We start from the raw sequence: 26,570 nt of genomic DNA, 5'->3' as shown, positions 1-26,570 counted from the left end.
ATTAACTGTAAAGACTGTAATAAACTAAAAAATAAGTAAAAACACAATCTCTTTATTTCCTCTTGAGATACAAATGTTCAATTTGTATGAGAATGAGCCTAGTGACATTCTCATGAGCCTAGAGACAGTGACTAGCTCTTCCATTTGTTCCAGTGAATTTCAGGCTAAATAAGATCCAGACTGTTTCCATCTGTTAATATTCAGCTTATCAAATCTACAGCCTGGTACTCCTTGAGCAGGACTACCCCAGTAAGGCCAGATGTGGTAACAGTCCAAGACAGAGGTGGAAAATACGGAGGATTCAACGTGTATATGCAGTTTCGGCTGTTGTCTCCATATGCTCTGTAAAATTCCACTATTTCGTCAGAGCTGGGAGTTGATCAGGGTGATGGCCCATCGTTGCTCCACTGCTCCTGATTCGGCTCTTCTTTTTTGCTTATTCATTTTGGGGAGAGAGTGTGAGTGGGGGAGGGGCAGGGAGAGAGGAGGACAGAGGATCCAAAGCAGGCTCTGCACCGACAGCACAGAGCTCAATGTGGGGCTCGAACTCACCAACCGAGAGACCATGACCTGAGCTAAAGTCAGATGCTCAACTGACTGTGCCCTCCAGGGGCCCCTGATTCTGCTCGTCTGATTTTGAGGGACAGTAGATTCAGAAAGTCTGGGAGCTGGTGGGGGCCATTCCCTTGGCAGCTTGTTGGGCTAACCAGTACTTGTATCTTTTGGTCTTGGGCCTCTCAAAGTTCACCACAGACATAGGTACCCTCACAGTGTCAAGTCCATTTACCTGTACACAAAACCAAAGGAATCCTCAGAGGTTAGTTGGGCAGATAAGAGCTAATACCAAGCTTTTTACCCAGCCAGAAAAAAGGAGACAGGACGTGAAATACTCACCGTCACCTCACACCAGTACTTGCCCCACTGTGTAATGGGTTCTTCTGGTAACTTTAATGCATGTGGGGCGACCACAACACCAAGCTGCAAAAAAGTCAAAGCCAAAAGGAGCTCTGTTTATGTTGACGTAACTCTAGGCAACCTCAAAGAAGGTTCTGGAATTTCCTGTACAGGAATGAATAAAACTGAGTTTACCCTGGCTGATACCATGTTTACCCTCCACAGATAGTGGCAGAGAAACTCAGTCCCAATTTCTCAGAAAGGGAGGAGGATCCACCAAAGAGAAACAGGGCTTGAGACCAAAATTACTTCCTCCACACAAGAGTAGAAACTCCACAGTGGGTCACATTTCCCAGGTTTTTCCTAGAGAGGAAATAAATGATGCCACCATCTTTTCCTATCAGTCTTCAAATTTTGACCACCCTTACTCTTTAGTCATTTCCCTTCCTCAACCCTGCAACCAAGGACACTTTCCCTAACTCCAGCTGGACGATCACACCCTTTCCTAACGAAGGGATCGATCCTGGGCCTCCTTCCCAGGGGTAGCTTCTGCCCTCAGAGGGACAGTGGTGCTTGGTGCTTGGGAACACTCACATTTTTGAAGAAATGGCGGGCAACTATTTCAGGGTTTAGTTCCCATTTGACGTTGTTTTTCATCCCCACCTCCAGGTGACAGCTTTTGAGAAACGTCACTGTCTGATAGGAAATATAAACAGGGGCTAGGTTAGAGTTGGAATCAAAGGAGAAGAAACATGTTAGCAAAAGGCACAAGGTCTGAATTCAGGAAAGAGGCACAATGTCTGCCTCACAAGCATACAGGTGAGAAGATGAATAGGAAAGCGAATATTTCTACTGCCTCAAGGCTGATTCTGTACAAAGAAGGAGAATGTCACCTATTCCTGGTTGTTCCTAAGCAAGGAGAAACAGGCCATGTCAAAGTTAGACTTATCAATGGGGACCACTGATACACCCCAGGATAGAATGGCTTTCGTAGACCATTTTAACCCAATACTTCTGGCCCTTCAGTCTCACCTCTATCCGTTCTGCTTATAGAATGAAATATAAATTCATCAGCCGAGGATTCAAAATGTTTTACAAATCTCACCCCAACTCCCTTTACAGCCATAAGTATTATCCTGTATGAGTCCTCTGTTTTTGCTAGACTGGTCTACCTTTTATGTTAAAGCGTGCCTTAATTATCTACGTACACTTTTTCTTCCTTAAGAATACCTTTCCCACCCTCCTGGCCTATCCAAAGCCTACTAATCCCACAGGGGCCAATCTAATCCCATCTGAAGAAAAGCCCTCTCCATCACTCTAATCCTTTTTGGTCCATGTCATTCTTCTAATCTACTGCCTTGAAGTTACTGATCACTTTCTCATGTGTCTCATGTTTTTTGCGACTTGTCTGTAAACATCTATGGAGGCAGAGCCCTCATCTCACACTTTTCCATGGGTCCCCTACTACCTGGGTTGGGGCTTTACTCAATAAGCTAGGGCACTTCACCCAACACGTCAGGATCTCCCAGGAGGTCTCAAAACCAGTTTTGGCAGCCAAGCATTTCCCCTTTCTCCTACACGTGTGTCTGCAATCAGGATACTTCAAGGAAATCAAGGAGCCTCTCAGGAAGAGGCTGGTAACTCCTTAAGTGACAAATAAGTAAGAACTTTCCATGTTTTTACTCACCATCTCACCCGCCCTGGTCTGGATCCTCTCTAATTTTCCTTCTTGTCTCAGCTAGAAAAAGAAAGTTAAAGGTGAAAAAAATGAAAAGAAAAATGAGTCCATGATAAATATCAAACTCTTATTATGCTGGACATAGGCTGGGTTTCTGGATTCCTATTCTTCTAATCCCTATTTCGTTTTTAAGTTAAATATCAAAGGGAAGGAAGTTGCTAGAAGAAATCTTAAGGTTTTATTCTTCCAAGTCCCTCTGCTCACCAATTTCTCCTCTTCAAAGAGTTTCTTGTTTTCAGGGGATGCATATACAGCCAGACCTTGAGGCAACAGTCGATTCCGGCCCAAAGGTTTCTTCACTGAGACCAGGTCACCCCGGACTCCAAGTCCTGCCAAGGAGAACAGACACTGGATCAGATGACCTCCTAAAGAGGCGATGATCAAAGACACACCTCTTATTCTCTCACAGTACTTATTCCTCCTAGAAAAAATATTAATACTCACTAAGAACAACACTTAAGGGACTTCTAATTAGTTTTTTTACGGCCTGATTTAGAAGTTTCACATTCCCTGTACAAAGTGAGAGTTGTCCCATCACAGGGTTTCAGTCATTGTAGCACATGCTGTTGGGCCTCCTTTCCCCTCTACACAGTTGCCCCATTCGCGTTCCTTTTTCTATGCAGGAGGCCAATGGCACAATCACAGTACTTTTTATGGCTTCCTCTCCTCAAATACAGAGCAGATCATTTCTACAAACGGCGAGAAATAGCTAAACGGGGAGGGCAGGAAAGAGCTGACGCCAAACGGGGCCAGCCTGAGGTAGGAGATACCTTTGCCGGGCCTTACCTACCACCGACTGGGTGAGGATGAGCTCCAGGTTGCCTTTGGGCCCGTGTTTCGTGTCCTCTACCAGCTTGTAGACGCGGTGTCGCCGGTGCAGGCGCGGCTTCCGGCCGTCTCCAGCCAACGGTACCTTCCACCAACGCTCCACGATGACCGTGCCCTGGCAGTCGGGGAGCGGGGGTGAGCGAGTCTCCCGGGGAAACTCCTGGCGCCCTCGGGCGCCGGCACAATGTGAACCCGCCACCCTCAGGCCGGAACCCCTCGGAAGCAATACTCGGGCGTAAAGAGCCCCGCTGGAGGCGAGGACCGCCACGGCTCAGAGCTGGGCCTCACCCGACTGTGAGAGAGGCTGAAGCCGCGCTCCGGGCCGGGGGCGGCCCCCGCGAGCGGCAGCCGCAGCAGCTCCCGGACGGCTCCTCGCAGCAGCACCCACGCCCCAGCCGCCGCCATGTTCCCGGCGCCGAGGGAGAGCGGAGGAGGCCCCCGGCGCCGGCGCAGGAAAGGCCCCAGCGGCTGCCCGCGGCGCGCCTGAGCCGCCGCTGCTCCCGCCGGCGAAGCCGAGGGGCAGACCCGGCCCGGGTCTGACCGGCCTCCCAGCCAGGGTCTGGGTCGACGCTCCGTGCTTCAGCGCTGCCTCATCCCCTCTTCACTGTTTCTTCTCGGGGCAGGAACGCCCGTAGTTATTGGCAGATCATGGAGGGAGCTGGAAAAGGCACCGTGTCCCTCTTGGCTTCGCTTTAAAATGGGGGCTTCGGTTTAGCTGCAGCAGCTCTGAGGGTTCCAGCTCTGGCATTCTGTGATAACCGGATGCTGAGGGAAGAGGGACGCTGCTTTCCCTTTTACTTACTGCAGATCTGCCTAAAAGTGGGGGAGGGATGGGATCCTCTGGAAAACTATGGCAGCCCCGGGAGGAGGCTAACCCTTAATCTTTACACCTGCGGTATTTAAGCTCGTGTTTAAAGCAGAATTCAAAATCACAAGGGAGATGAGCCACAGAAAAAGGAAACTGTGGTAGAGTCTGGACCGTTCGAGAGTCTCAAGCCCTCGAGAGAAGACCATCTAGATGGGATGAGCAGGGTCTGTTTTGGCAGCGGAGATTGTGTAAGGGCGCTCTCAGCATCGTGTTGTTTTACTTGTTTGACCGGTAAATGTTGTCCCTCCTCCTAATTGCGCTTTCCTCGCTTAGCTTCCAGGAGACCAGTTTTGTTTTTGTTTTCTTCCTACTTCACCAGTTTTCACAGTCTACTTGCTTGGTTTCTCCTTTTTTCCGAACTTCTTAGGGTGCCGCCTAGGACAGTCTTTGGATCTTTACTCTTCTCAGTATACACCCCCGCTTTGATCTCCTTCAGTCTTGATGACTTCCAAAGTTCTCCATCCTAGACTTCTCCTAACTTCGCCCAACTCGAATAGCCTGCTGTTTACTCCTCTTCTTGTGTGTCTAGTGGACACTTCAAAGTTAATATGCTCCAAACTAAACCCGTCTCTAGAGCCTGCTTCAAACTGTCTCACCTTGCAACCTTACCCATCTCAGTTGATGGCAACTTCTTTCAGTTCTTGGACTCAACTTCTTTCTCTCATGCTCCAGGAAATCCTGTGGGTTCTATCTTTAAACGATTTCCAGAATCCAACCACTTCGCACCACCTTCAGTGCTTCAGCCTGGAATAAGACACCATCTTTCTCCTGGATCACTGTAGTAGTTAGTCTCTTGGCAAATCTCCTTTAATGCTCCCCAGTTTATTTACAACACAACAGTCAGGATCTTTTAAAAAACATAGATAATATCATATCACTCCTCTACTCAAAACTTCACAGTGACTTCCCTCACACTGTAGTCTACAAGGCTTTCCCAAATCTGGCCCATTAGCTCTCTGACCTCACCTCCTGCTTTCCTCAGAACTTACACCGCAGCCTCCCTGCTGTTTCTTGAAACACCGGGCACTCTCTTCAGGGCTTTTACATCCACTGTTGCGTAGGCACGGAATCCTCTTATCCCCAGATGCTGGCTTGGCTGACTCCCTCACTTCCTTTAAGTCTTTGATTAAATGCCATCTTTTCAATGAGGCCTACTTGGATCACTGTATCTGTTTCCCCAGCCTGCCCCACCCCCTTCACCTCCTGACCTTCCTTTATCCTGCTCTTTTCTCCATAGCAGTTCTCATTGAACATCCTAAGTTTTCTTACAATGTTTACTGTTTTCTTTTGTCTTCTCACTGTTAGAAGCTAAGTTCCATTAGGCAGGGATCTTCGTTTATTGGTGGATCTCGGCACCTAGAATTCTGCCTGGCTTTCAGTAGGCCTTCAATAAATATTTGTTGAATGAAACGAGTGAATGAATATGCAGAGGTCTCAAACTGGTGGCCCCAGAATCAAATTTTGCTCACAATGTTGATTTTTTTAATCAACAGCTTTTATTTTTTAATAACCACTCCTTTTAAAAATTTGGAGGAATTTAGCACAAAAATCTATCTTTCCATTTTATGTTGAAAAATCATATCATCTGGAAGCACTGAGTCTGCATTTCTGCAACTGGATGAAACTGAGTTGTCAGCTTATTTTAGACAGTATATGAGCTTTCCATTTTGCTACAGCCCCACCCAGCAGCTCCATTAATTTCCATTAGCTGTCTTGGCTCCTAAAGGCATTTATAGTTTGCAATTTCTACCCTCCAGGGCAATGAGAAAGTTCAACAATGTGTAGCACCCCTGGATTATTAAAGGTAGGGATGACAATAAAAATATTGAATTGATAGGAACTGAGAACCAATGAATCAAGTCAGGCATTGGATCAGGGCTTTGGAAACCTACAGTGTCAGACACCAACCATTTAGTTGCTGAAGTGGGATGTGTGTGGTGTGTGTTACATGAGTGTGCGCACATGCACGCGTGCCGCTGGAATAAGGGGCCAGGTTGAGGGCACTCAACAAGTGTTCAGGCAGGGCTATTCACCAATCAGTACAGAAGCTAAAGTACTGGTACAATTAAAAAAAAAAATCACTGGTACAGCCATGAAGTACATACTAGGTGAGTAGGAGGCTTAGTTAAGGGGGTTGGGTGGGGTGGAGGAGCAGCAGAGTGGAGTCTTGAAGTGACATAGGGCTGACCCTTTGCCCATGTCATAGTGCCTACCGGGTCACAATGACACCAGGCTGCCTAACCCCTGCCACTCATCTCTGAACCTCACTTTGCCGCAGGGAGGCACTGAACTGAGAAACTGCCTTGTAACAGGTTGCGCCCTTCTATCTTCTCCCTTTCTTATATCAAGAGGGGAAAAACACGGAACTACCTCTACCCGATCTGGTCACCATACGCCTATTACCTTTACTGTTACAAATACCGGATCACCCTCCGGGAGAAGATGCTGCCTTGTTATAAAAGGTACTTGTTTTCCTCTCTACTTGTAGTTGTCTACATAAACTGTCAGGAAAAATAAGAGAATTTGAAGGAACTTCCCAAGTGGCAAGAGATAATAATAGCAAAATAGGATGGAAGGCTGGCATGGAACTTAAAATTTTCCCACCTGGCTGGCCTGGGAGAATGGAAGCAGATAGGCTCATCCACAAAAGATAGTGCCAGAGCCTGGTCCTATGTACCTGGAAGTTATGAACCCCTCCCCTTCTCAGATGCAGAGGTAAACTAATTTGGGCCCCCTTTTCCTAACCAGCATCATATATAAGGAACGGGAGGACTTGACACTCCGGCCCCGTTACTGCCTTCAGTGCTCCTGAGTCCCCAGCAGGCCTCCAGGGGGTCAGAAGCACCGAGCAGGGTGACCACGACCAGCTTAAAGAATTATACTCGGTAAGTGGACTGCACACTGATGCTGTCCGGGGGCGGCCCCTGGCTTGCTGTAATGACACCTTAGGGAGAAGGGGCATAATTAGCTAACTGGAGAACAAATTTTAGATCTCGAGGCTCACGCAGAACAGCTACTTGCTTTGGAAACAAGAATTCTGGCCCAGAGATATTAAGTCAAGATCACAGAGCTGGTGGTGAGAAGCAGGATGGGGAAAGAGGAGGTTGGAACAAAGAGCAGAACGAATTAAGAGTTCTGGGACGGAAACTTGTTTAGATGCCAAGAGGGGACTAGAACCTAGAACTCCTCGACTTGGCCCTGTACCATACTACAATAACATGCCTGTGGGTGACCTCTGCATTTTAACTGAGAAATCCGAGAATTCAGAGAAAACCCCCATGATGTAAAAAAAAGTGGAAGAGCACGGTCAGTGAGTCCGTAAACAGATGACATGGCATTGTTTAAAGAATAAGCTCCCCGGGGCGCCTGGGTGGCGCAGTCGGTTAAGCGTCTGACTTCAGCCAGGTCACGATCTCGCGGTCCGGGAGTTCGAGTCCCGCGTCAGGCTCTGGGCTGATGGCTCAGAGCCTGGAGCCTGTTTCCGATTCTGTGTGTCCCTCTCTCTCTGCCCCTCCCCCGTTCATGCTCTGTCTCTCTCTGTCCCAAAAATAAATAAATGTTGAAAAAAAAATTAAAAAAAAAAAAAGAATAAGCTCCCTAGGGGTGCCTGGCTGGCTCAGTTGGTGGAACATGCGACTCTTGATCTCTGGATTGTGAGTTCGAGCCCCATGTTGGGTGTGATTAAAAATCTTAAAAACAAAACAAAAACAAAGCTCTGTAATGTAAATATGTTTCTGAAGTGTTGGTGCACCCCTCGGGTGAGGTTAGCAGGCAGTGATATTGCAACTGCATTGACTGCTTTCCAGATTGGTATCAAGGAAAACTCCACAATAGAGAATTAGGTCCTAGGACTAAGGGACAGAGTGAGGATTTGGCTCCAATTCGGTCAGCCCCGTATTTGCTTCCTCAGACACAGCCAAATTGGCCTGAGATCTGACCTGAGGACTAGATGAGAACAGGAGACTGTGTTACTCTTTTGTTCCCTTTCCAGGCTGGGAACCTGACGGTGCTGGCTACTGACCCCCTGCTTCACCAGGATCCAGTACAGTTAGACTTCCACTTCCGCTGCACTCCCCAAACCTCTACCCATTGGCACGGCCTTCTCTGTGATCATCGACTCTTCCTGGATATCCCATATCAGGCCTTGGATCAAGGCAACTGGGAAAGGTGACTGAGCCCTGATAGGAAAGTGGGGTGGGTGAGCGGGGAAGAGGCAGGAGGGTCCCTTCTTTCATCATGTCATAATCAGGTGGTGGGCATGCTAACCCATGAGGGTGGATTCAGGAGCTAGATACTTTCACACCACCGAACTGGCATGCAGGCAAGCCCGTGAGCTGAGCCACGATCTGGGCTTCAAGGGAGAAGAGCCCCCAGGGAGATTGATGGACCCCGATTCAGAAACACAGAAGGGAGGATCAACAACAGGATGTGTCTTCGGACTGTCTTTCTAGAGTGGCTCCTTCTCCCCAGGCCCCTCTAGGATATGGAGGTCAGTCCTGTTGTAATCCCTGGGCTTCAGAGAAACATTTACCAACACCAGCTTATCAACTTTCATTTCCTGGCTTGGGTCAGGAAAAAATTGAGCCATGAGGTTTCTTCTACTCAAGTAGGTGTTTGGATTTTGAATTCACTAAATATTTCATCAACTAGGATTCCTCTTTCTGGCCCCTAGTTTGACTGCAACACTGGAGTATGTGGAGGAGAAGACCAACGTGGACTTGGTGTTTGTAAGCTTCCAAAATAACCGGAATGACAGAGGTAGGGATTGGCAGTCCTTCCTGGCCCCTGGTGCTGAAGTAGCTGACAGCAACTTTTCCTTTGTAGGAGACCCTCTTCCCCGACTTTTTAAAAAAGATCACACTCATACACATTTCAGGGATTTAACCACCATCATCCCCACCCCCGTTCCAAGGAAATGAAGGCAACTAGCACTCTGTTCTCAGATTACACTTGGATTATGAGGAAAGCCTCGAAGGTAGATTTCAGAAGCCAGATCGAGGAAGCACTGGTGACATTAACAGAACTATTCAAGGCATGTAGCTGGTAGGACAGAAAGGACCTCAAATGTATTAAGCACCTACAGTGTGAAAGTGTTGGGTATAGGGCCAGGAAGATAGGAATGGGTTTATCCGGATGCTTGGAGCACACGTTCCAGAAACTACGACCTCCTCCCTCCTCCTCCCCCCTCCTCCTCCCCCCTCCTCCCCCGCTTCTGTGGGACAGAAGATGGTCAAGAGCTTAGTACACCATCATTGTTAGGCATTTCATGATCATCTTATTTAATCAAATTCTGAGGAAGATCACCATCTTATAAATGGGAAAACTAAAGCTCCGAAAGAGTAACTTGCACAGTGTCACAAAGCTTAGCAAGCCTTAGAGCCAGGGGTGGAGTGTAGGTTTGTTAGTCCAAAGCAGATCACCCTAATGCTTGCACTACATGGCTTCCCTTCAGCCACTCCCTAAAGAAGCCAAATCCAGGGAAAGTTGTATAGAGCCTCAAAAAATGTTCTAATTTTTTTTTCACAGGTGCCCTGCTACGGGCCTTCAGCTACATGGGCTTTGAGGTGGTCAGACCAGATCACCCTGTCCTCCCTCCCTGGGACAATGTCATCTTTATGGTGTATCCCCTTGAAAGGGAACTTGGCCACCTGCCCAGTGAGCCTCCCTGAACATGCCTATTCCTGTTGAGGGGCTGGGAGCCTTGACCAGTGGGAACCAGGATGTGATTCAGGACACCTTTCATCCTAGAAATAAAGGGTAGTGCAATCCTCAAGTGTTCACTATTTCTTGGGGGTGTGGGGGAAGGCAGGGTTGGCTGTAGTGGAACATTAGCCTTACAGAACTGAATTCACTATAGAATAAACATTTAATGATGGAAAAATCAGAGGGAAGAGAGCCAAGGATTTTAGGTTCCTTTGCTTTCCCCTCTACTCCAAAATCCATTTACTTATTCTAACCAGTAACTGTGTACTTGCCAAGAGCAAAAGCCAGGGACTAGGGAATTCAGAAAGACAAGCCTTGTTGGGAGTTTTTCCTTCACATATTTCAGATTGGATTAGAGGCAAGTATGAATTCCTTCTCTTTGGATGTGGAGAAAATCCAAGAAGGTAGCTGGACCCCACAGCTTTGGCTCAAGGGGAGGATTTCAAAAGACAAAATAAGAAATAATGGAATAGAAGAGGGTGTTCCAGACAAGGACAGGATGTGATGGAGCCCATCCAACTGGGACATGAACTGATGAGACATAAAGGCCACATAAATGGAACAGACATGTACTCACGGGAAGAAGCCACGGCTAAGAATGAGGCACTGCTTGTTTTCCTCAGCAAGAAGTTCTACCAATGAATTACATCAGGGCCTCCTTTAAGAGTGAAGGCCAAGGGGCCAAGGAGCCTGGTGACTGACTAGTGGGCCTCGCGACCCTGCTGTGGAGCAGTTGCCAACCCCAGGGCTGAGCCTGCTTCGGGGGGGAGGGGGGGACCGCGGTAGTTCACTGCAGCCAAGGTCCGAAACCTTGTCAAATCAATGGCAGCCCTCCAAGGATTCTTCCAAGATCCCACAAACTCATCAGAGAGGCTCCTTCACTGGAGCCTTTCTCTAACACACGGTACTGAGAGTTTTCTGAGAAAATAAATTTTGAAAATTTTGGCTATGGGAAAACCCATGCGGTATATAGGTAGGCCTAATTACTAGATTAAAAAAACAAAACCCTGCATAAAGCATCCTCATGTGCTAGTTTTAAGTTTTGTAGTTCATCTTACAGATCCTTAAAAAGCCCTCCCTGTTCATCGGCCATTACCCCACCACTCGCATTACTACACACTTAAACTTGCTGCCAAGTCCCTTTCACAGCTCTCACTGGCTGAATGCTACTGGCACGATGCAGGGGTGTGTGAAGACATGGCCTCCCGGAAGGCTTACAGTAAGGTCATAGTGGAGACCTACCAGAACCCAGGCCTCTTCCAAATACCTAGTTTGGGTGGGGTCCTTATTCACAAAGCCCAAACCTAAACTGGTTTGGTTCTTAGTGAATGTTTAATTCTGAAATACCTTTAGGGAAAGGATAGGATCTGTGCATGGGATGGACACTCGCTTCAAAGACGGGCCCTCCACGTAAGGTGTGCGACAAATTCCAGGACCCATAGTCCTGCTTCTACCTTGATTCAACCAACATTTAGTTTTAGATCTTTCTTGAGAACTTTATTCATCAAAGAATCCCCCAAATGATTTAAACGGCTATGGAAGTTCTCTTTCACTTCATGGAGGGGTGTGTGTGTATACATATAGATACTACACTAGCACTTTAGAGTATTTCCTGAAATGCCCTCTCTTTGTCTAACTTGTATTTTAACCAAAGTTAACAGGGAAATAGCTGGAGCACTGTTTCAAAAAACCTACCTCCAATAACATTTCAGCAGTTGAGGCTGGGAGGCAGTGTTCTCTTCCCATTTCCTGAGGCTTTTTAATATAATCATGCCGATTTGTGCCTGTGCCTCCCAACTCAACTGCGGTCTTTTGAGCTAACCACTCAAAAACCTCCTTTAATTAACAGAGTCACCTGAGGAGGTGAGTCAGAAGTCTGCAGAATCATCACTCCACTGGCCAAAACCTGGCTGCTTTCCAGCCTCAAAAAGGACACAGCCTTGCAGAAGCATACAATAATCGCCTGGCAGAGAGCAGCGGACCAGAGGCTGAGCAGCCTGGAAGCAAACTCGAAGAAGATGGGGTCGGGCAGGTGGAGAAGGGACATGTACTTGTCCTCTTCTCCACCCCACACTCTTTGTGATAGTCCAACAGAAGGAGAGCGTGCATTTGGTCCACAGCAAGCCAGATCATGTAGGTAATGGAGGAAGGACTGCATTGATCCCTTTATCACAGGCTCCTCTCTCCAGGCACCAAATCCTGCCAAGACACAAACACACAGACACAAAAGTCTGAATAGGCTCAACCTGAGAACGAGTGAAACTGCAGGAAAGCAGCTGTAGTCATGCTAAGATGGGCTAGGGAAGGGAGGACAGAGCAAGCCCCAGCTGTCCCCTGGTTACTTTCCTGTTGCTAGACAGAGGAGAGGTGCACTCACACGGCACAGCAGACGGCGTCAGCTGACTTCACAGTAAGTAGTCCTCTTCAAGATTATCATCACCAGACACAGAGGCAGCTTCTGCTTAGCAGAAAGGGGAGGAAGTTAGGCATGGCCACTGAGACTTAGGGAATACGGACTTCTTGGTGCCCCGTGGCCGCTTGTTAAGAGCTAAGTCTTAACATTGTCCCTAGTGTGGAGACCCACTGAAAACCAGTAATTCCCAAAGATGCTCTGGGAAGGAAATGCGGTTTGTACCTGACAAGCTGAGGCAGGACAGGGTATTTGCTATTTCTCCAGGGCTCTTCCTGGTCTCAGCGAGCATGCTGCCGAGAGAGACCTCTGTTTCTGTGGCCTGCAGGGATGAAGACAAGAGAAGACTGTAGTGGCTGGTGGGAAAGGAGAGGCCGCCCTCTCATTTTGTCCTCAGGCTCTGGTTAAGGCAGTGGAGTCAGATAGCTGAGAGGAACAAGGATGCCCCCTTAGGAAAGCCCTCCATAGCACGTCACGTGTGACCAGAAGCCCTCCCGTCTCCCGGGGCAGACTCGCCCCGGGGCAGCACATTACATGTACTCACCACATCGTGCAACATGTCTGGGATGGCTCTGTTTTCTTCCATGTCTTCAGGAAGTTCAACTGCATATCCTTTACGAACTAATTCTAACCCAATATCAAGTTTCTGAGAAGAAAAATGCAAAGGGAATGATGTTCTCTGTAGAGAGGGGCATATCTGAGGTACCAGGACAGCAGGGTTAGGAGTGATACTTTAAAGACATTCCTTCAGGGGTGCCTGGGTGGCTCAGTCGGTTGAGCGTCCGACTTCAGCTCAGGTCATGATCTTGTAGCTTGTGAGTTCAAGCCCCGTGTCGGGCTCTGTGCTGACAGCTCAGAGCCTGGAGCCTCTTCAGATTCTGTGTCTTTCTCTCTCTCTCTCTGCCCCTCCCCCGCTCACACTGTCTCTCAAAAATAAACAAACATTAAAAAAAAATTAAAGACATTCCTTCAGTAAGCAGGATCTTAGGAGGCAGGAATAATAGCAAATATCAGATAAGGGCTTCTGGGAAAGAAAAAGTGAATGAGGATATAAATATACTGACGAGACGGTGAGCAATGAGTAGACCCCAGTCATACCTTCCCATTGCTAGTATCATATAAGTAAATCTTGGGCCAAGTTGAGATCCCAGTCTGGACATAGCTGGAGATCTTAGCCACCAGGGGCTTCCAGTCAGCACAGTGAGTGAGTCTGTCAAACTCATCCAAAGCTTCCTCTTCCCACTGTTCACCTGGCAAAAGATTGCAGGGAGAACCTAAGAAGGGGTCCCTACTGATGGGATGAGATTATACCCACCTATTTCTACTCCAAAAGACACCTATGTCTGCCTGCCAGGCGTGTTCCTGGTTACTGCTTTCTACTGCTGGGAGGGAAAAGACAACTGAGTGCCCAGAACTCAAAAAGCCTGGGAATGTGAGAAATCCTGCCAAGTGCTATAAGGAAGTTATTTTATTTGGAGGCAAGGTCAATAGGTATTGTGACCAATTTACCTGAGGGGGCGATCCGTGCCAGACTACATTCTATTGCTTGAAATGGAAGACTTAGGAAGTCACTCCTAAAGGAAAGAAACAAATTAGAATCCCAGTGCCAGAAGGGCCTCTTACAGTCTGTGTTTCTAGACATCACCAATGAACCCAAGGGAGAAGATAATCATCTGCTCTCTGTCAGCAGGCTCTCTTCCCAACCCCCCAGTGATGAGTGCCAAGAGCACACCACCTGCGATGGCCAGGGCTGAGTTAACAGCTGGGACTCCAGCCCAGCCTCCACACTGACCTGAGTGCCCGGAGGTCCTTCAGTGGGCAATCGCCATTATCTCCAAAGTCAACGAAGTACAGGTCCAGGTTCCCATTCTCCAAAGTGCCAAGGACCCGAGCTCGGTACCAGGAGCCATTTGTAGGTAGAGGTGCTGCTACAATGTCTCCCACATGCACAGTCAAGTCTTCAGGCTGCACATGAGGAGGGGGATCAGGATTGGGAGAGTTAGGATGGGCAGGCTAAAAAACAGATAAGCGGTAAATACGAGGAGGAAAAAGAACAAGTAGTTGTTCCCTAGGAAAAAAAGAGAACATATCACAATAAAAAAGGCCCCCTTTTCATCAAACCCAACCCTGTCCCTATAGTAACTCACTAGACTGTTCTCATAGTGCTGGGTCATCTCACTGACAAGCTTATCCAGCTGCAGACTGCGGGAGCCAATGATCTGGATCCAGAAGTGGTTAGGGTGTTCAGAGGCAGACACGTAGACTTCCAAGAACTCATCGGCATGGAAGCTGAAGTCAGGACTAGGGACTAAATACAGGGATAAGCAAGTTAACCTACAGAATCCTCACCATCTAACCTGGTGACCATATTAAAACTATGGTTGAAATGGGGAGACTGGAGGTGCCTGGGTGGCTCAGTGGGTTGAGTACCCCATTCTTCATTTCAGCTCAGGTCATGATCCCAGGGTTGTGGGATTGAGCCCTGCATCAGGCTCCACACACAGCACGGGGCCTACTTAGGATTCTCTCTCCCTCTCTGCCCCTGTCCCCTGCTTGTGCTCTAAAATTAAAAAAAAAAAAAAAAAAAAAAAGGCAGACTGCATCAGAAGCGAGAGTTACAAAAATAACCAAGTGGCTATCACCATTTAAAAAATGGCTGGAGGGATAACTGAATGATTCATATAAGAACATCCTGAAGAAAGGTGCTAAGCTGAGCTGTGTACCGTTCTATGTAACTCAGTAGTAAGTTTACACTTCTAGTCATCTGCCATGTATTCAAATCAGACATCAATTATAACTGCAACATGGACCAAAGGAAAGATGTGGGCCTGTTCCAGATCCTACTCTATCACTGACTCATTGTGTGACCCCCAAACAAGTCTATGAACCTCTTAGGGGGCCTGGTCTTCCCCATCCATCCCCAAACCTATGCACAGAAGAGAATGCTCACAATCTTTTCATCCTCCTTGAATGGTGATGATTTTTAAAAGCAGTAATGAGATAAGCCAAAAAAAAAATCAGGCTGAGTATTTGTTTAATAAATCTGTTTAGAAATGAATACCATGTAAATTCAATTACTTGATATATTACTCAGACTAGTTTCCTGTGAACTAGTATATTTCACTAGTATATTATCATTCTCCATCACTAGTCTGGTTTGTGTTACAAAAATTATTCATGGTTAGTAGTAACCCAAGTAAAATATCACCACACAAAAGGACTTCTGTGAAGAGGCTCATAAGTGCAGTCAAGAAAACAGAAATTATTTTTACTGCTTCCTTTTTTGGGTTGTCTAAGCCAGTATTTCTACCTTTCATATGGTAAATGGGTTCCCATTTGTTACATACTTTCAAACATGGACATCTCTGGACTGGTCTGGGCTCCAGATTTCTGAAAGCTGCCCCCATTAGGTTTCTCCCAAGCACCTTCTGGCCCTTCGACAGCCATGTCACCGCTTCCTTTTCGGGGAGGAACTCTCAGTGGTGTAGCCGGCTCCAGCCCAGCACCAGTATCAGTGCTCTTCCACAAAGCTGGCTCTCCAGCTCCACCAGACTCTATCGCTTCCTCTCTTCTCACACTGATTGGCTGCTTGCGTGGGACTCTGGTTTCTGCAGAATGAGCAATTCTCTTCCGAAGTTCTTCATCTTCTGAAACTTTCTCTAGTATCAAATGCTGTGGAAAATAAGAGAGGAGATCGATTTGGCCACATATTTTGACCCAGGGTGGAGTAAAGGATTCTTCTCATTCTTAGACACAATTCAAGTCTATTAACTACTTGCCTTGGCTGCTGCCACTTCCTTCTGTGTTCCTGAGATTTTTATAAGTCTTGATAGTAGTAGCGTCCCCTCTGATTCTTTGTCACAGGTAATTTTGGCTCCAGAGGCTTTACAGATAGAACGAATTGTCTCGCCACCCCTCCCTGCATTGAAAAACACATAAAAACCTGTCCTTCCCTCTTGGCCAGCTTTAACCACTAGAAAAATCACTATTTTGTATATACTAGGAGAGGAGAGTCTGTTCTTATTTTCAAAGTGAACAGAATGTAAGATACTGACTAGAAAGCAGGAACTATTGCAATCCTTACTATATGAAGGGGAACAGGGACAATCTTCTCTTTCTGCTTTACTTAAACTCTAAACATTTAGTGTACTTGACGTCATTCCCATTTTTTGGCCACTCAGCACACTTTATATCTGCACTTTATTAGAAGATATCCTACACAGTGTGAGAGGCACTGAGGCAAGAATGGACAATTCTCTGCCTCTAGGAGAAGCATAAGGACTGCTCTAGGGGAAGGCATAGCAGGTGCTCTCTGGAAGAGCATGGTCTTCAAAGATCTGGGATAAATATGAGCAGGCTTAGCTCTCCTTTAAAACTCTATTGTGAGGTAAATACATTTACCTGAACCCTTCTGGAGCCTATTTGTAAAGTTCAGACCATATAGCTTCTTGGGGTAATGGGGTTTGGGTTTACCACTGCTTCTGTAAAAATGTACAGCTCTGGTCTCAATGTTCCTGTCTCCCCACGCTCCCTCAGGAAGGTGATGGGGAAGAAGGCCAGGAAAAACCCTTGGGAAGGTATGAAAGAAAGGCAAAGGTGAAAGAAAAAGGAACCAGCAGAAGCAGCTGTCCAGTGGTACCTATGATCCTGCCCACGGATCTCTGCGGAACAGAAAGCTGCTCAGACACAGGGGTATTCTCTGTCAGGATCTGATGGATGGCTGCTTTGGCCTTGCACACCTGCACAGGAAACCCACTGATAAGCAGCACCCGTTCATCGCCTACATCCTCTGTGTCCACATCAATCCGAGCACCTGTCTGTTTCCGCAGCTGCAGAGAAAAGGATACGTGGCAGTCCACTCTGGAATAGCTCCCATTTGGGTCAGCTAGGTATACTTTCAACTTAACCCTGGAAGTAGATGGAACTGGACAGTTATCAGTTAAATCAAGATGCTATAAGCTGTCCTCAACTATCTGTACTGATGAAAGGTGACTAGTGACAAAGGTAACCCCAAATAATAGTTCATTCAAAACAGTTTCTCTTTATATTTTTTAAAAAATTTTTAGATGCTTATTTATTTTTGAGAGAGCGTGCACGAGTGCAAACGGGAGAGGAGCAGAGAGAGGGAGACACAGAATGTGAAGCAGGCTCCAGGCTCTGAGCTGTCAAGCACAGAGTCCGATGCAGGGCTTGAACTCACCAAACTGCAAGATCATGACCTGAGCCAAAGTCAGAAGCTTAACCAACTAAGCTTCTAACTAACTAACTAACTAACTAACTAACCAACCAACCAGGCGCCACTCTCTTTGTATTTAGAACCCTCTTTCCCTCTCATTTTATTTGGATCAGAGAATCCAATATTTTGTTTTCTTAACAAACTGAATAGATAATAAGAAAAATTAGGCCAATTCAATATTTACTATCAATTAATGAGAGCTAATTAATTCCACAGTAGAAAAGAATGGTTCAGACTGCACCAAGTTTAGAATCACACAATCAAAAATTCCCATTTCAGGGCATCTGGGTTGCTCAGTCAGTTGAGTGTCCGATTTCAGCTTAGGTCATGATCTCATGGTCAGGCTCTGTGCTGACAGCTCGGAACCTGGAGCCTGCTTCAGATTCTGTGTCTCTCTCTCTCTCTGCCCCTCTCCTGCTCGCACTCTGTCTCTCTCAAAAATAAATAAACATTAAAAAAAAAAAAATTCAAGAGCACCTGGGTAGCTCAGTTAAGTGTCTTGACTTCGGCTCAGATCATGCTCTCCCATTTTATGAGTTCGAGCCCCACAGCAGGCTCTCTGCTGTCAGCGCAGAGCCCACTTAGGATCTGCTGTTCCCCTCTCTGCTGCTCCCCTGCTCACGCGTGCATGCTCACTCTCTCTGCCTCTCTAAAATAAACATTTAAAAAAAAATCCCCGGGGCGCCTGGGTGGCTCAGTCGGTTAAGCATCCGACTTCGGCTCAGGTCATGATCTCGCGGTCTGTGGGTTCGAGCCCCGCGTCGGGCTCTGTGCTGACAGCTCAGAGCCTGGAGCCTGCTTCAGATTCTGTGTCTCCCTGTCTCTCTGGCCCTCCCCTGTTCATGCTCTGTCTCTCTCTGTCTCAAAAATAAATAAACGTTAAAAAAAAAACAAAAAACCTTTAAAAAAAAAAATCCCCATTTCAAGCTAAGTCATGCATGCTCTGGGGAGAAGTACTCTTCTTTAGAAGGAAAAAAGCATGGTTAGCTAAATGTTCCTTTACTTTTTTCTTTTAAAGACCTACATAGTGCAGGTGGCTTTTGTGGGATGGGGGCAGAGGAGGGAAGAAGTTATTAAGCAGAATCAATCCCTGGGAAAGCCAATTGCTTGCTTACACACTTACCTGTTTAATATTGGCTCCTTGCCGGCCAATGATGAGCTTTACAGCCTCCTGGGGAACTCGCATCTCTATTTCGATGTCGTCCTCCCCAACAAATGTCAACCGTTCTTCTGCATAGATCATGGCTCATCAGATCAGACTCAGATAGCATCCAAGTACCCCAGCCCTCCCCTGAAACTAGGTGTCAAAGAGACTGATCCACAAAACAAAGGATCTCAACCATAATGACAAAGAAAAGTAGCACCTGAGTAGGAATTAGAGGGTCCCAGAAGATAGGCATTGTCTCTGGGATACCGTTTCAGATGCTAAAATGGGAAAAGCATTTGGCTCTGCAAGAAAGGGGTGCTGGATTTTGGGTAAGCTGTGTCTCCCAAGATAGGACTCCTGGAGAAGAACAAAGGCTAAATTGCCCAATGAATACACTGGGCTCAGAACTTCTGCTTGTACCTAAATCCTTTCTCTAGGTTCAGCCTGTGTGGAAGCCGGACCCCATGGTTAGCTTTCTAACAACTAAATGCAAAAAGCATATAAAAAAGATAAAGAGTATATGGGGCGCCTGGGAGGCTCAGTTGGTTAAATGTCTGACTTCAACTCAGGTCATGATCTTACGGTTCGTGGGTTCAAGCCCCATGTTGGGCTCTGAGCTGACAGCTCAGAGCCTGGAGCCTGCTTCAGATTCTGTCTCTCGCTCTCTGCTCCTCCCCCGCTTGGGGGCACATGCTCTCTCTCTCAAAAATAAACATTAAAAAAAAAACTATTGTAAAAAAAGAGATTATACTCTTTACTATCTATAGATACTAAAAAAGAAAAAGAACCCATTGCAGTGCTGCTGTTGCTGAAGGGAACAGAGAATAGAATTAGGAGTTCTTCATTCCACAGACTAGCTTCACATTAAGAACATAGAAAAGAAGAAACCAAACAGTTTCAAAGACCCCCTCACAGAAAGCCAATTACATCCCAATAGACATACCCAGTCCAACAAGGAAAATTTTCATTTCAATTTAACAAGGCCAGAGCACAGCCTGAACATTTCCATATTTACAGCCGGGGGTCCACATACCTCTGCTCTCCCTGTACCTGCGGTATAGGATATAGGCAACTGTTGCACTGGCTGGGATCCCGAGGCCCAGCGCTATTTTCTGAATAGTGGACAAACTTGTCCAAGAAGTTCGTTCAGTGGACATTTTCTGCTGTATTCTGACTTACATCCTGAAATAAGCAAATGAGGGAAAAGAAGCAATTTCATCCCAACCTTTACGACTGGCAGAGAAGCATGGGAACATATGACAATATTATTGAAAAGAATACAATATTATTGAAAAGAATACTGCCTACCTTCCCATATCAAGAGCTTGAGCAGTATCAAAATCTTTTTTTCCCAAAATCTATTTCATGTAAAAAGGTCTCGGTATTTTTTAAAAGTTGCTAAGGGACATACACAACAGAGGCATACTTCATTCCTTCCCCCCTCCTAGGGAGAACTATACGTTGATCACGACTTTATAGGACAAAGGAATAAAAAAATTATTATATGAATCAAACATTACAAAAATACACCTTTAAATTTCACATCAGACTGCTTCAAATTCCTTATCTGTGCTCTTCCATGTCTCTAGGCCTTTCCAGAAGCTGTTGTCTCTGCAAGGAATAGCTTTCTAGGCCTTTCAGGCTCTCTTCCCTTCGACTTCTAGACTCCGCTGCTTCCACTTCATTTTCTTTTATCTATACTCCTGATTTCTAGTCATTCCTCAGCGAACACTGGAAGGAGGTCTGCCCTACTCCTTTACCGAAACAACAACCTCCCAGGTAGCCAACAGAGATGGCACGTATAAGCCCTACCTAATCTCCCCTATGTGCCCTTCTTCTCTTGGCTTCTCCTTCTCTTGCCCTGGAGGTGCCTTTGTGGTTTTGGTCTTGTTTTCCTGTGGCCTCTATCCACTGCTACCGTCACTCTGCTGTCTTTGGGCAATTTCATCCACACCTGCAGCCTCAACTACTACCTAAACGCTAGTAACTCCAACAACACAGCACCTGATTCAGAAGCTCATTGAATCTCATTCAGACCACTGCAACAGCCTTCTTGCTTAGTCTGACTCTGTACCTTCATTTTGCTGCCTAGCTAATCTTAACATCTTCACTATATTTCCTTATTCACTAGTCTTTCTCACCCTCCCAGGCAATTCATACGGTCTCTTCTCAAGCCTCTAGTGTCTCCTTCTCCATCCTCACTCTCAAATCATGTTCTCTTCACTTCCTACGCCACTGAGAAAGTAGAGCATTCAGAGAAAACATTAGCCAAGTTCCACCACATTTACCCATCTACTTCTATCTATGCCCAAATCCCTACCTTCTCTCCTGTAACCATGGATGAACCGTTTCTGTTCTGGGCACTGAAGTCTCTTAAAAGCGTCGCTCTCCTTCCTTCTCATACATTGTTAAGGTTTTCCTCTCTACTGGATCTTTCCATCAGCAAACATACCACTGTTTCTAGTTTCTTTAAAACTCTTGATTCCACTTATTCCTCCAAATACTTCTCATTTCTTCCCTTCCTTTTACAGGAAAACTCACAAGTGCCAATACTTCTGTGCTCAATTTCTCTTCTTGAACCCACTCCCGCTGCTCTTGCCAAGGTCACCAGTGACATCACATTGCTAAGGTCTTCACTCTACCTGCCCTTGCCCCCACATCTGGCACAGCTGGGGATCCCCCCTGCTCGGAGACCCTTTCTTCACTTGGCTTCCATGACAGCACTCTCCTGGTTTTTCTTTCTCCTTTCTGGCTGCTCTACAGGTCAGTTTCCTTCTCCTTCTTGTAACCTGTAAATACTGCAGTGCCCCAGGGCTCTGTCCTTTGCCCTCTCCTCTCCTCACTTCCTTGGTGATCTTGCCAAATTTCATTCACAGCTTGGCTTTAAATCCCATCTACGCTGAGAACTCCCAAATTCATAGATCCAATTAGGACCATTCTCCTGAACTCCAGGTTTGTATACATAAGTGTCTGGGAGACAACATCTCCACTGGATGTCTAATAGGCATCTCAAACTCAAACTCAACAGGTGCAACACTTGTCTGTAGTCTTGGCTGACTCAGTAAATGGCAACTCCTTTCTTTTGCTCAGGTTACCCTCAAATAGCACCTCCAGGCTATCAGCAAATCCTATTCGTTCTACCTTCAAATTATCCAGAATCTGACATTTTACCATTCCACTGCTATGACCACCATTTGCTTTAAACATCACTATCTCTTGCCCAAATCGCAATCAATTATATCCCAGCATTTGCCATTGTCCAGTTTATTCTCAACAGCTGGAGTAAGTCAGATAACGTTGCTCTTCCACTGAAAACCTTCCAGTGGTTTTCAATCTCACTACGATTCTAAGCCAAAGTTATTATAATGACTTGCGAGGTCTTCGTTTTGATTGTATATCCACTGGAATGTAAATTCTATAGGGCAGGAATGTTTTCATTCTTCAGTGCCTAGCACACAGTAGCCAGTCAATAATCATTTGTTGAATGAATAAACTTCAACAACTGTTGCTTTCATGAAAAGTCATTAATGGCATGAAAGTTCTTTATCATCTGATCTCTGCCTACTACCTTCGCAGCCTTCTATTCTAACTCCACTGCTACTAGGGGAAAAGGACATGCTCTCCTGTATATTCTTACTCTGACCCATGTGTCACTTGTCTTCCTTATACTCCCTAGCCCATCTGATCTCCCTGGCAAAACCCTACTCCTTCCTCAAGTCTCAGCTCTACTGGTACACTCCTTCTAAGGCCTGTAGGATTTCCCCTGGCTGGCTTAGGGTTTCTTCTTAGTTCATGCTGCCCCGTAAATGGTACTTCCCTGATGGCACTTGTTCACATTGTATGCAACTGTGTACCTGTTATGCCTGTGTCTTCTAGACTAATGGATTCAGCAGTGCCATTCAACCACATTTATTAAGCAATTCTATGTGCTAAATGCTATTGTGGCACTAAGGATGACAAAGATGAAGAGATAAATGTACTGAGTAGCTACTATGCCACTAGGCCCTTTCCATACATTATTTTAATTGATCTTCATGCAATCCTATAAGGTAGGAAGGAGTATATATGCTTAGAGAGGTCACCTAATCTCTTAGCCAGAGTCTGGGGTATTATTTGGATATTAAGAACCTTACAAAGTAACTTTAGGAGCCCCTCCCCCTTTTCTTTCACATAAACTTTCAGCAGAACAGTACTTGGGTGTCTTTACTTTGGCAATTCAAAATTAACAAATACTTGTTTAACAATGAAAACACTGTAGCTGGTAAAAAACTAAAGACAGTGTCTATTTCCAGGTAGTACAATCTAGTATAACACAGCATGGCTTTTAATGAAACTTGCCTTAAAATGAGTGAGGAAATATAATTTATGCTATGATTTGCCTCCAGGTACAAAAATTCAACCCAAATGATTATAATATCCAAGAAAATAATGTGTTTTTTTTTTTTTACCTTAAAAAAACTAGTTGTATCGTAGGAAGGCTAAACACCTACTAAAAGACCTACTTAGGAATAAAACTTTGGTTTTAAATGTGCTTTTCCTGAAAGCCTTTCAGGAAGAGTGAAGGAAAAGAGAAGTCTTTGCACAGAAATCTCCTTCCAAGGAGCAGATAAAGTCATGTCAAGACCGCAGGAGGATTTCCTACTATTAAACAGAGGACCGAATTTTTGCATGTGGCCTCATAGAGCTTTACTGACCAGTAGAAATAAACAAAGTTCTTTAAACAACCACCAGAAGTTTGCCAGATCTGTTTTCAACCAACAGTTTTAAACAAATTTAATTCACTCTCTTGCCTACTCATGCCCTGAAGAGAAAAAAACCTTGTATTACCTGGGTGAGTGACCCTTTTCGAGTGTCGTTATTCCAGGCAATTAATTGTTTAGTAAGTAGGTCCAATATATATAGTGTATCACTTGGAGATTCAGTACAGACATGAGGGAATTTTTTTCTTCTTTAGTGGGTAGGAAGAATGGAGTTTAGTATGGGTTTGAGTTAGGAGATTCCTTTCCTAACTGAATTAAAAAAAATTTTTTTCCTAGGCTGTAAATAGACCCTTTCACTGCTCTCCATAAAAGTTTGGGTGGGATCATATTTGCATATACTAAAAGAAAGGAAACAAACTGTTTCATAAGGATTTTTGCTTACATTCTTGAGTTTTTGAACCTCAAACTATTTTCTTATATTACGAGATGGTTTATTCTGGGTATTTGGAAAAGATTCACCTTCTTTTATCTAGTGGTTACTGCATGTATTTTCTCATACAGTCTCTAAAGTGCAAAGCTTGTCTTCACTATTAATGTGCCTCACTGAAAGAGTGCTGGCTCCTTGTTATGGGCTGAACATGCTGGGGACACAAGCAGGAATAAGAATTCTTGCCCTGAAATAAAGTCTAGGAGGAAAGATAAACACCAAAACAACTAATTACAGGCAATGCAAAGACAATATAAATACTTGGTTAATGGAGCAGCCTGGAGGAGAACTTAAAATGTTTCTTAGATGGCACAGAGTTGAAAACCACTTCATTAAAATACGAATTTATCTTCTGCATTCAAACCAATAAACATTGAGTATCCATCGTGTACTTGGCCCTGGGGATACAACAGTCCAGACAGACTTGGTAGCTCCTTCACGGGACTTCCTATTAGGCAGGGAAGGTTTTATCTTGACAAGCAGGAGTCTGTAGGTGTTGAAGGTTTTGGGAAACAAATCTAGGCCTGTGAACCAGAGCAGTAACTTAATCTCCACTGGAGTGCTGTCTGCCTTTTAACACCACTTTTCTGGCTATAATTCATGCCTAAAAAAAAAAAATCACAGAATTTTGGAATTGGAAGGACCAAAGAGATGATCTGATTCTACTAATAATGTTCCCATTGGGGAAACCAAGGCCCAGGGAAATAAAGAGATTTCCCTAAGGTTACACAGTCATTTCCATACAATGCGGTATGCAAAGTGGTTGGAAGACCAGTCACAATGGCACCTCTTTAAGGAGACTCAAACAAAACAAAACCCCCAACAGCATTTCCCCTCCAATTCAGAAACTATCAAGATCAAGGCAAAAATATATGATATTCCTCTGGCTCTGCAGCCAAACCCCCCTTAATCCCGAACTTCTGTGCTTGGGGTTTTATCACTATGGGCTTCCATAGTTCTCCAAACATCCCTTCGTAATACATGCATTGCTTGCAATTCTTGACTAATGACGGTCTATAGGAGAATGAATTGAAGGCAGCAACTGTGGGGGTAGGGAGACCAATTCACAGGCTAGTCCAGGTGTTAATGATGGAGACAGAGAGTAGTTTTGACAGGTAGAATACACAAGACCTAGCAACTGATTCAGGGAAAGGTTAGAGGGTGAGCCAGGGAGCTATCAGGTTTTTCATTTGAGCACCTGGTAGATGTAGTGTTTGAGAGAGAATGTTAATGATCTGGTGGTGGAAGGAATGTTCGTGATGGGAAGATGAATGTCCGCGACCAGGATAAATTTATTGCATGGCTTTTCTTTGAATCCAAAACTAATTTCCACTTAACTCCTTTTCACATATTACAAATGAAGTTTGCGCTAATTGAGTTAGTGGTCTCAAAGAAGGAGTAGCTACTTAATTATGATTTTATTTATAATATACATATTTCATACGGTGTCTCTTTAAGTGGGAAATAACACGACACCAACGGAGATGTAACTGTATGTACTGAATGCCAGCTTGTGTTTGATTTTAGGACTTCAAAAATGAACGTGAAAAGGAGGTTGGAACTGAGAACCATAGTTCCCAGGGAAAGCAGAGTGAAGAAGAGGAGACATGTGGCTCATTTCAAGGGAAGAAATTCAACTAAACAATGGTTTTCAGTAAATACTGATTTTGAAATTTGACATTTGCATGAAACAGTTGCTAACTACCTGATATGCATAACTATGGCTTACTTTTACACTATCATTTCAAAAACATCGTTAGCAAATCACTGCAAGCTCCACGGGGGCGGGGGGTGGGGAGATTTCTCATCCCCAGTATCTCCTGATAGCCAGAACCTACAAAGTGGCTAAAACATGGGGATAGGCTTGTGGAACTGAAACAGCTCAGTTTTTCCCATCCTTGCTACATTTATCTTTAACCAGTGAGTGGAGAAAAAAAAAAAAAAAGCATCAACCCACTTCAAGCTGTGAAAAGAGTAAAAATGTTAACTTTGACACGGGAGTCTTCAGCATTAGTAAGGAGGGAAACTGGAAAAACAAACAAAAACCCCAATTTACTATTTTCTGACAACTGGAAACAGTCATCCTATTAGAGATAAAGAAAACACTGGAGAAAAAAAATCAAAGGCAAACCGATAAACTGATGGCGGTTCTCAGTGTCAAAAAAGACCAAAAACACCAGTCGCGGAGTCCAAACTGGCCTGGGGGTTCGTGGTGGGGCCAGAGCACTTCCTTTGGATTCCGTTAGTAGCCCCGGCGTTCCGCTGACCACGCCCTCGGACGCCTCCCTTCGCTCGGCCCCACTTTCCCGCCTGCTTGTGGCCCGGGCACCCCAGGCTCGGCCTCTCGCACTCCCCAAGCCTCCGCGCCGCGTCCCCGCTTTTACCGCTCCTCGACTCAGCCGTCGCGCGCTCCGCCTCGCACCTCACCCCAGCGGCCGTCACCTCCTCCCTCTTGCACCGCGACTCCAAGCCCCGCCTGCCCCGCTTCAGCCGCCTCTTCCCCACCCCCGCAGCCCGCCTGCACCAATCAACGCCCGGCTCACAGTCCGACCAATCGTC

The 26,570-nt window shown here is 45.6% G+C and overlaps 3 protein-coding genes across 13 annotated transcripts; 1 reads left to right on the top strand and 2 right to left on the bottom strand.

Moving 5' to 3' along the window:
• Positions 1-32: 32 nt before the first annotated feature.
• Positions 33-3,929, bottom strand: MRPL9 (mitochondrial ribosomal protein L9). Of its 2 annotated transcripts, none has more exons than XM_047847898.1 (7): positions 3,749-3,918; positions 3,419-3,575; positions 2,837-2,961; positions 2,582-2,632; positions 1,489-1,590; positions 895-978; positions 33-787 (listed from the first exon to the last, which is right to left on the bottom strand). In XM_047847898.1, exons 1-7 carry the CDS (start codon positions 3,863-3,865, stop codon positions 653-655), a joined length of 771 nt encoding a protein of 256 aa, XP_047703854.1. In that variant the 5' UTR covers positions 3,866-3,918; the 3' UTR covers positions 33-652. The 2 variants fall into 2 exon arrangements, with proteins under 2 accessions (XP_047703854.1, XP_047703855.1); XM_047847899.1 differs by having other exon boundaries at positions 644-810; positions 3,749-3,929.
• Positions 3,930-6,617: 2,688 nt separating this feature from the next.
• Positions 6,618-10,101, top strand: OAZ3 (ornithine decarboxylase antizyme 3; the record flags this gene model as incomplete). The annotated part of the gene is given in 6 exon segments (XM_047847900.1): positions 6,618-6,790; positions 7,077-7,137; positions 7,139-7,213; positions 8,320-8,495; positions 9,001-9,086; positions 9,855-10,101. Coding segments are annotated over 6 exon segments (714 nt in total), but the record flags the coding sequence as incomplete, so codon positions are not given.
• Positions 10,082-26,496, bottom strand: TDRKH (tudor and KH domain containing). Of its 10 annotated transcripts, none has more exons than XM_047847889.1 (14): positions 26,396-26,496; positions 19,858-20,006; positions 18,801-18,907; positions 17,081-17,270; positions 16,221-16,360; positions 15,789-16,113; positions 14,589-14,749; positions 14,234-14,406; positions 13,951-14,015; positions 13,540-13,691; positions 12,986-13,087; positions 12,667-12,763; positions 12,409-12,489; positions 10,082-12,230 (listed from the first exon to the last, which is right to left on the bottom strand). In XM_047847889.1, the coding sequence occupies exons 2-13, from the start codon at positions 19,979-19,981 to the stop codon at positions 12,437-12,439; spliced, it is 1,689 nt and encodes a 562-aa protein (XP_047703845.1). In that variant the 5' UTR covers positions 19,982-20,006; positions 26,396-26,496; the 3' UTR covers positions 10,082-12,230; positions 12,409-12,436. The 10 variants fall into 10 exon arrangements, with proteins under 10 accessions (XP_047703845.1, XP_047703852.1, XP_047703843.1 ...); XM_047847896.1 differs by having other exon boundaries at positions 26,434-26,472; XM_047847887.1 differs by having other exon boundaries at positions 19,858-24,615; positions 26,396-26,463.
• Between the last annotated feature and the right edge of the window lie 74 nt (positions 26,497-26,570).

The sequence above is a fragment of the Prionailurus viverrinus genome, unplaced genomic scaffold (genome assembly GCF_022837055.1).
Source record: "Prionailurus viverrinus isolate Anna unplaced genomic scaffold, UM_Priviv_1.0 scaffold_50, whole genome shotgun sequence".
NCBI classification, from domain to species: domain Eukaryota; kingdom Metazoa; phylum Chordata; class Mammalia; order Carnivora; family Felidae; genus Prionailurus; species Prionailurus viverrinus.
The sequence above is the reverse complement of the archived record's forward strand: the minus strand, read 5'-3'. Positions and strand labels throughout refer to the sequence as shown.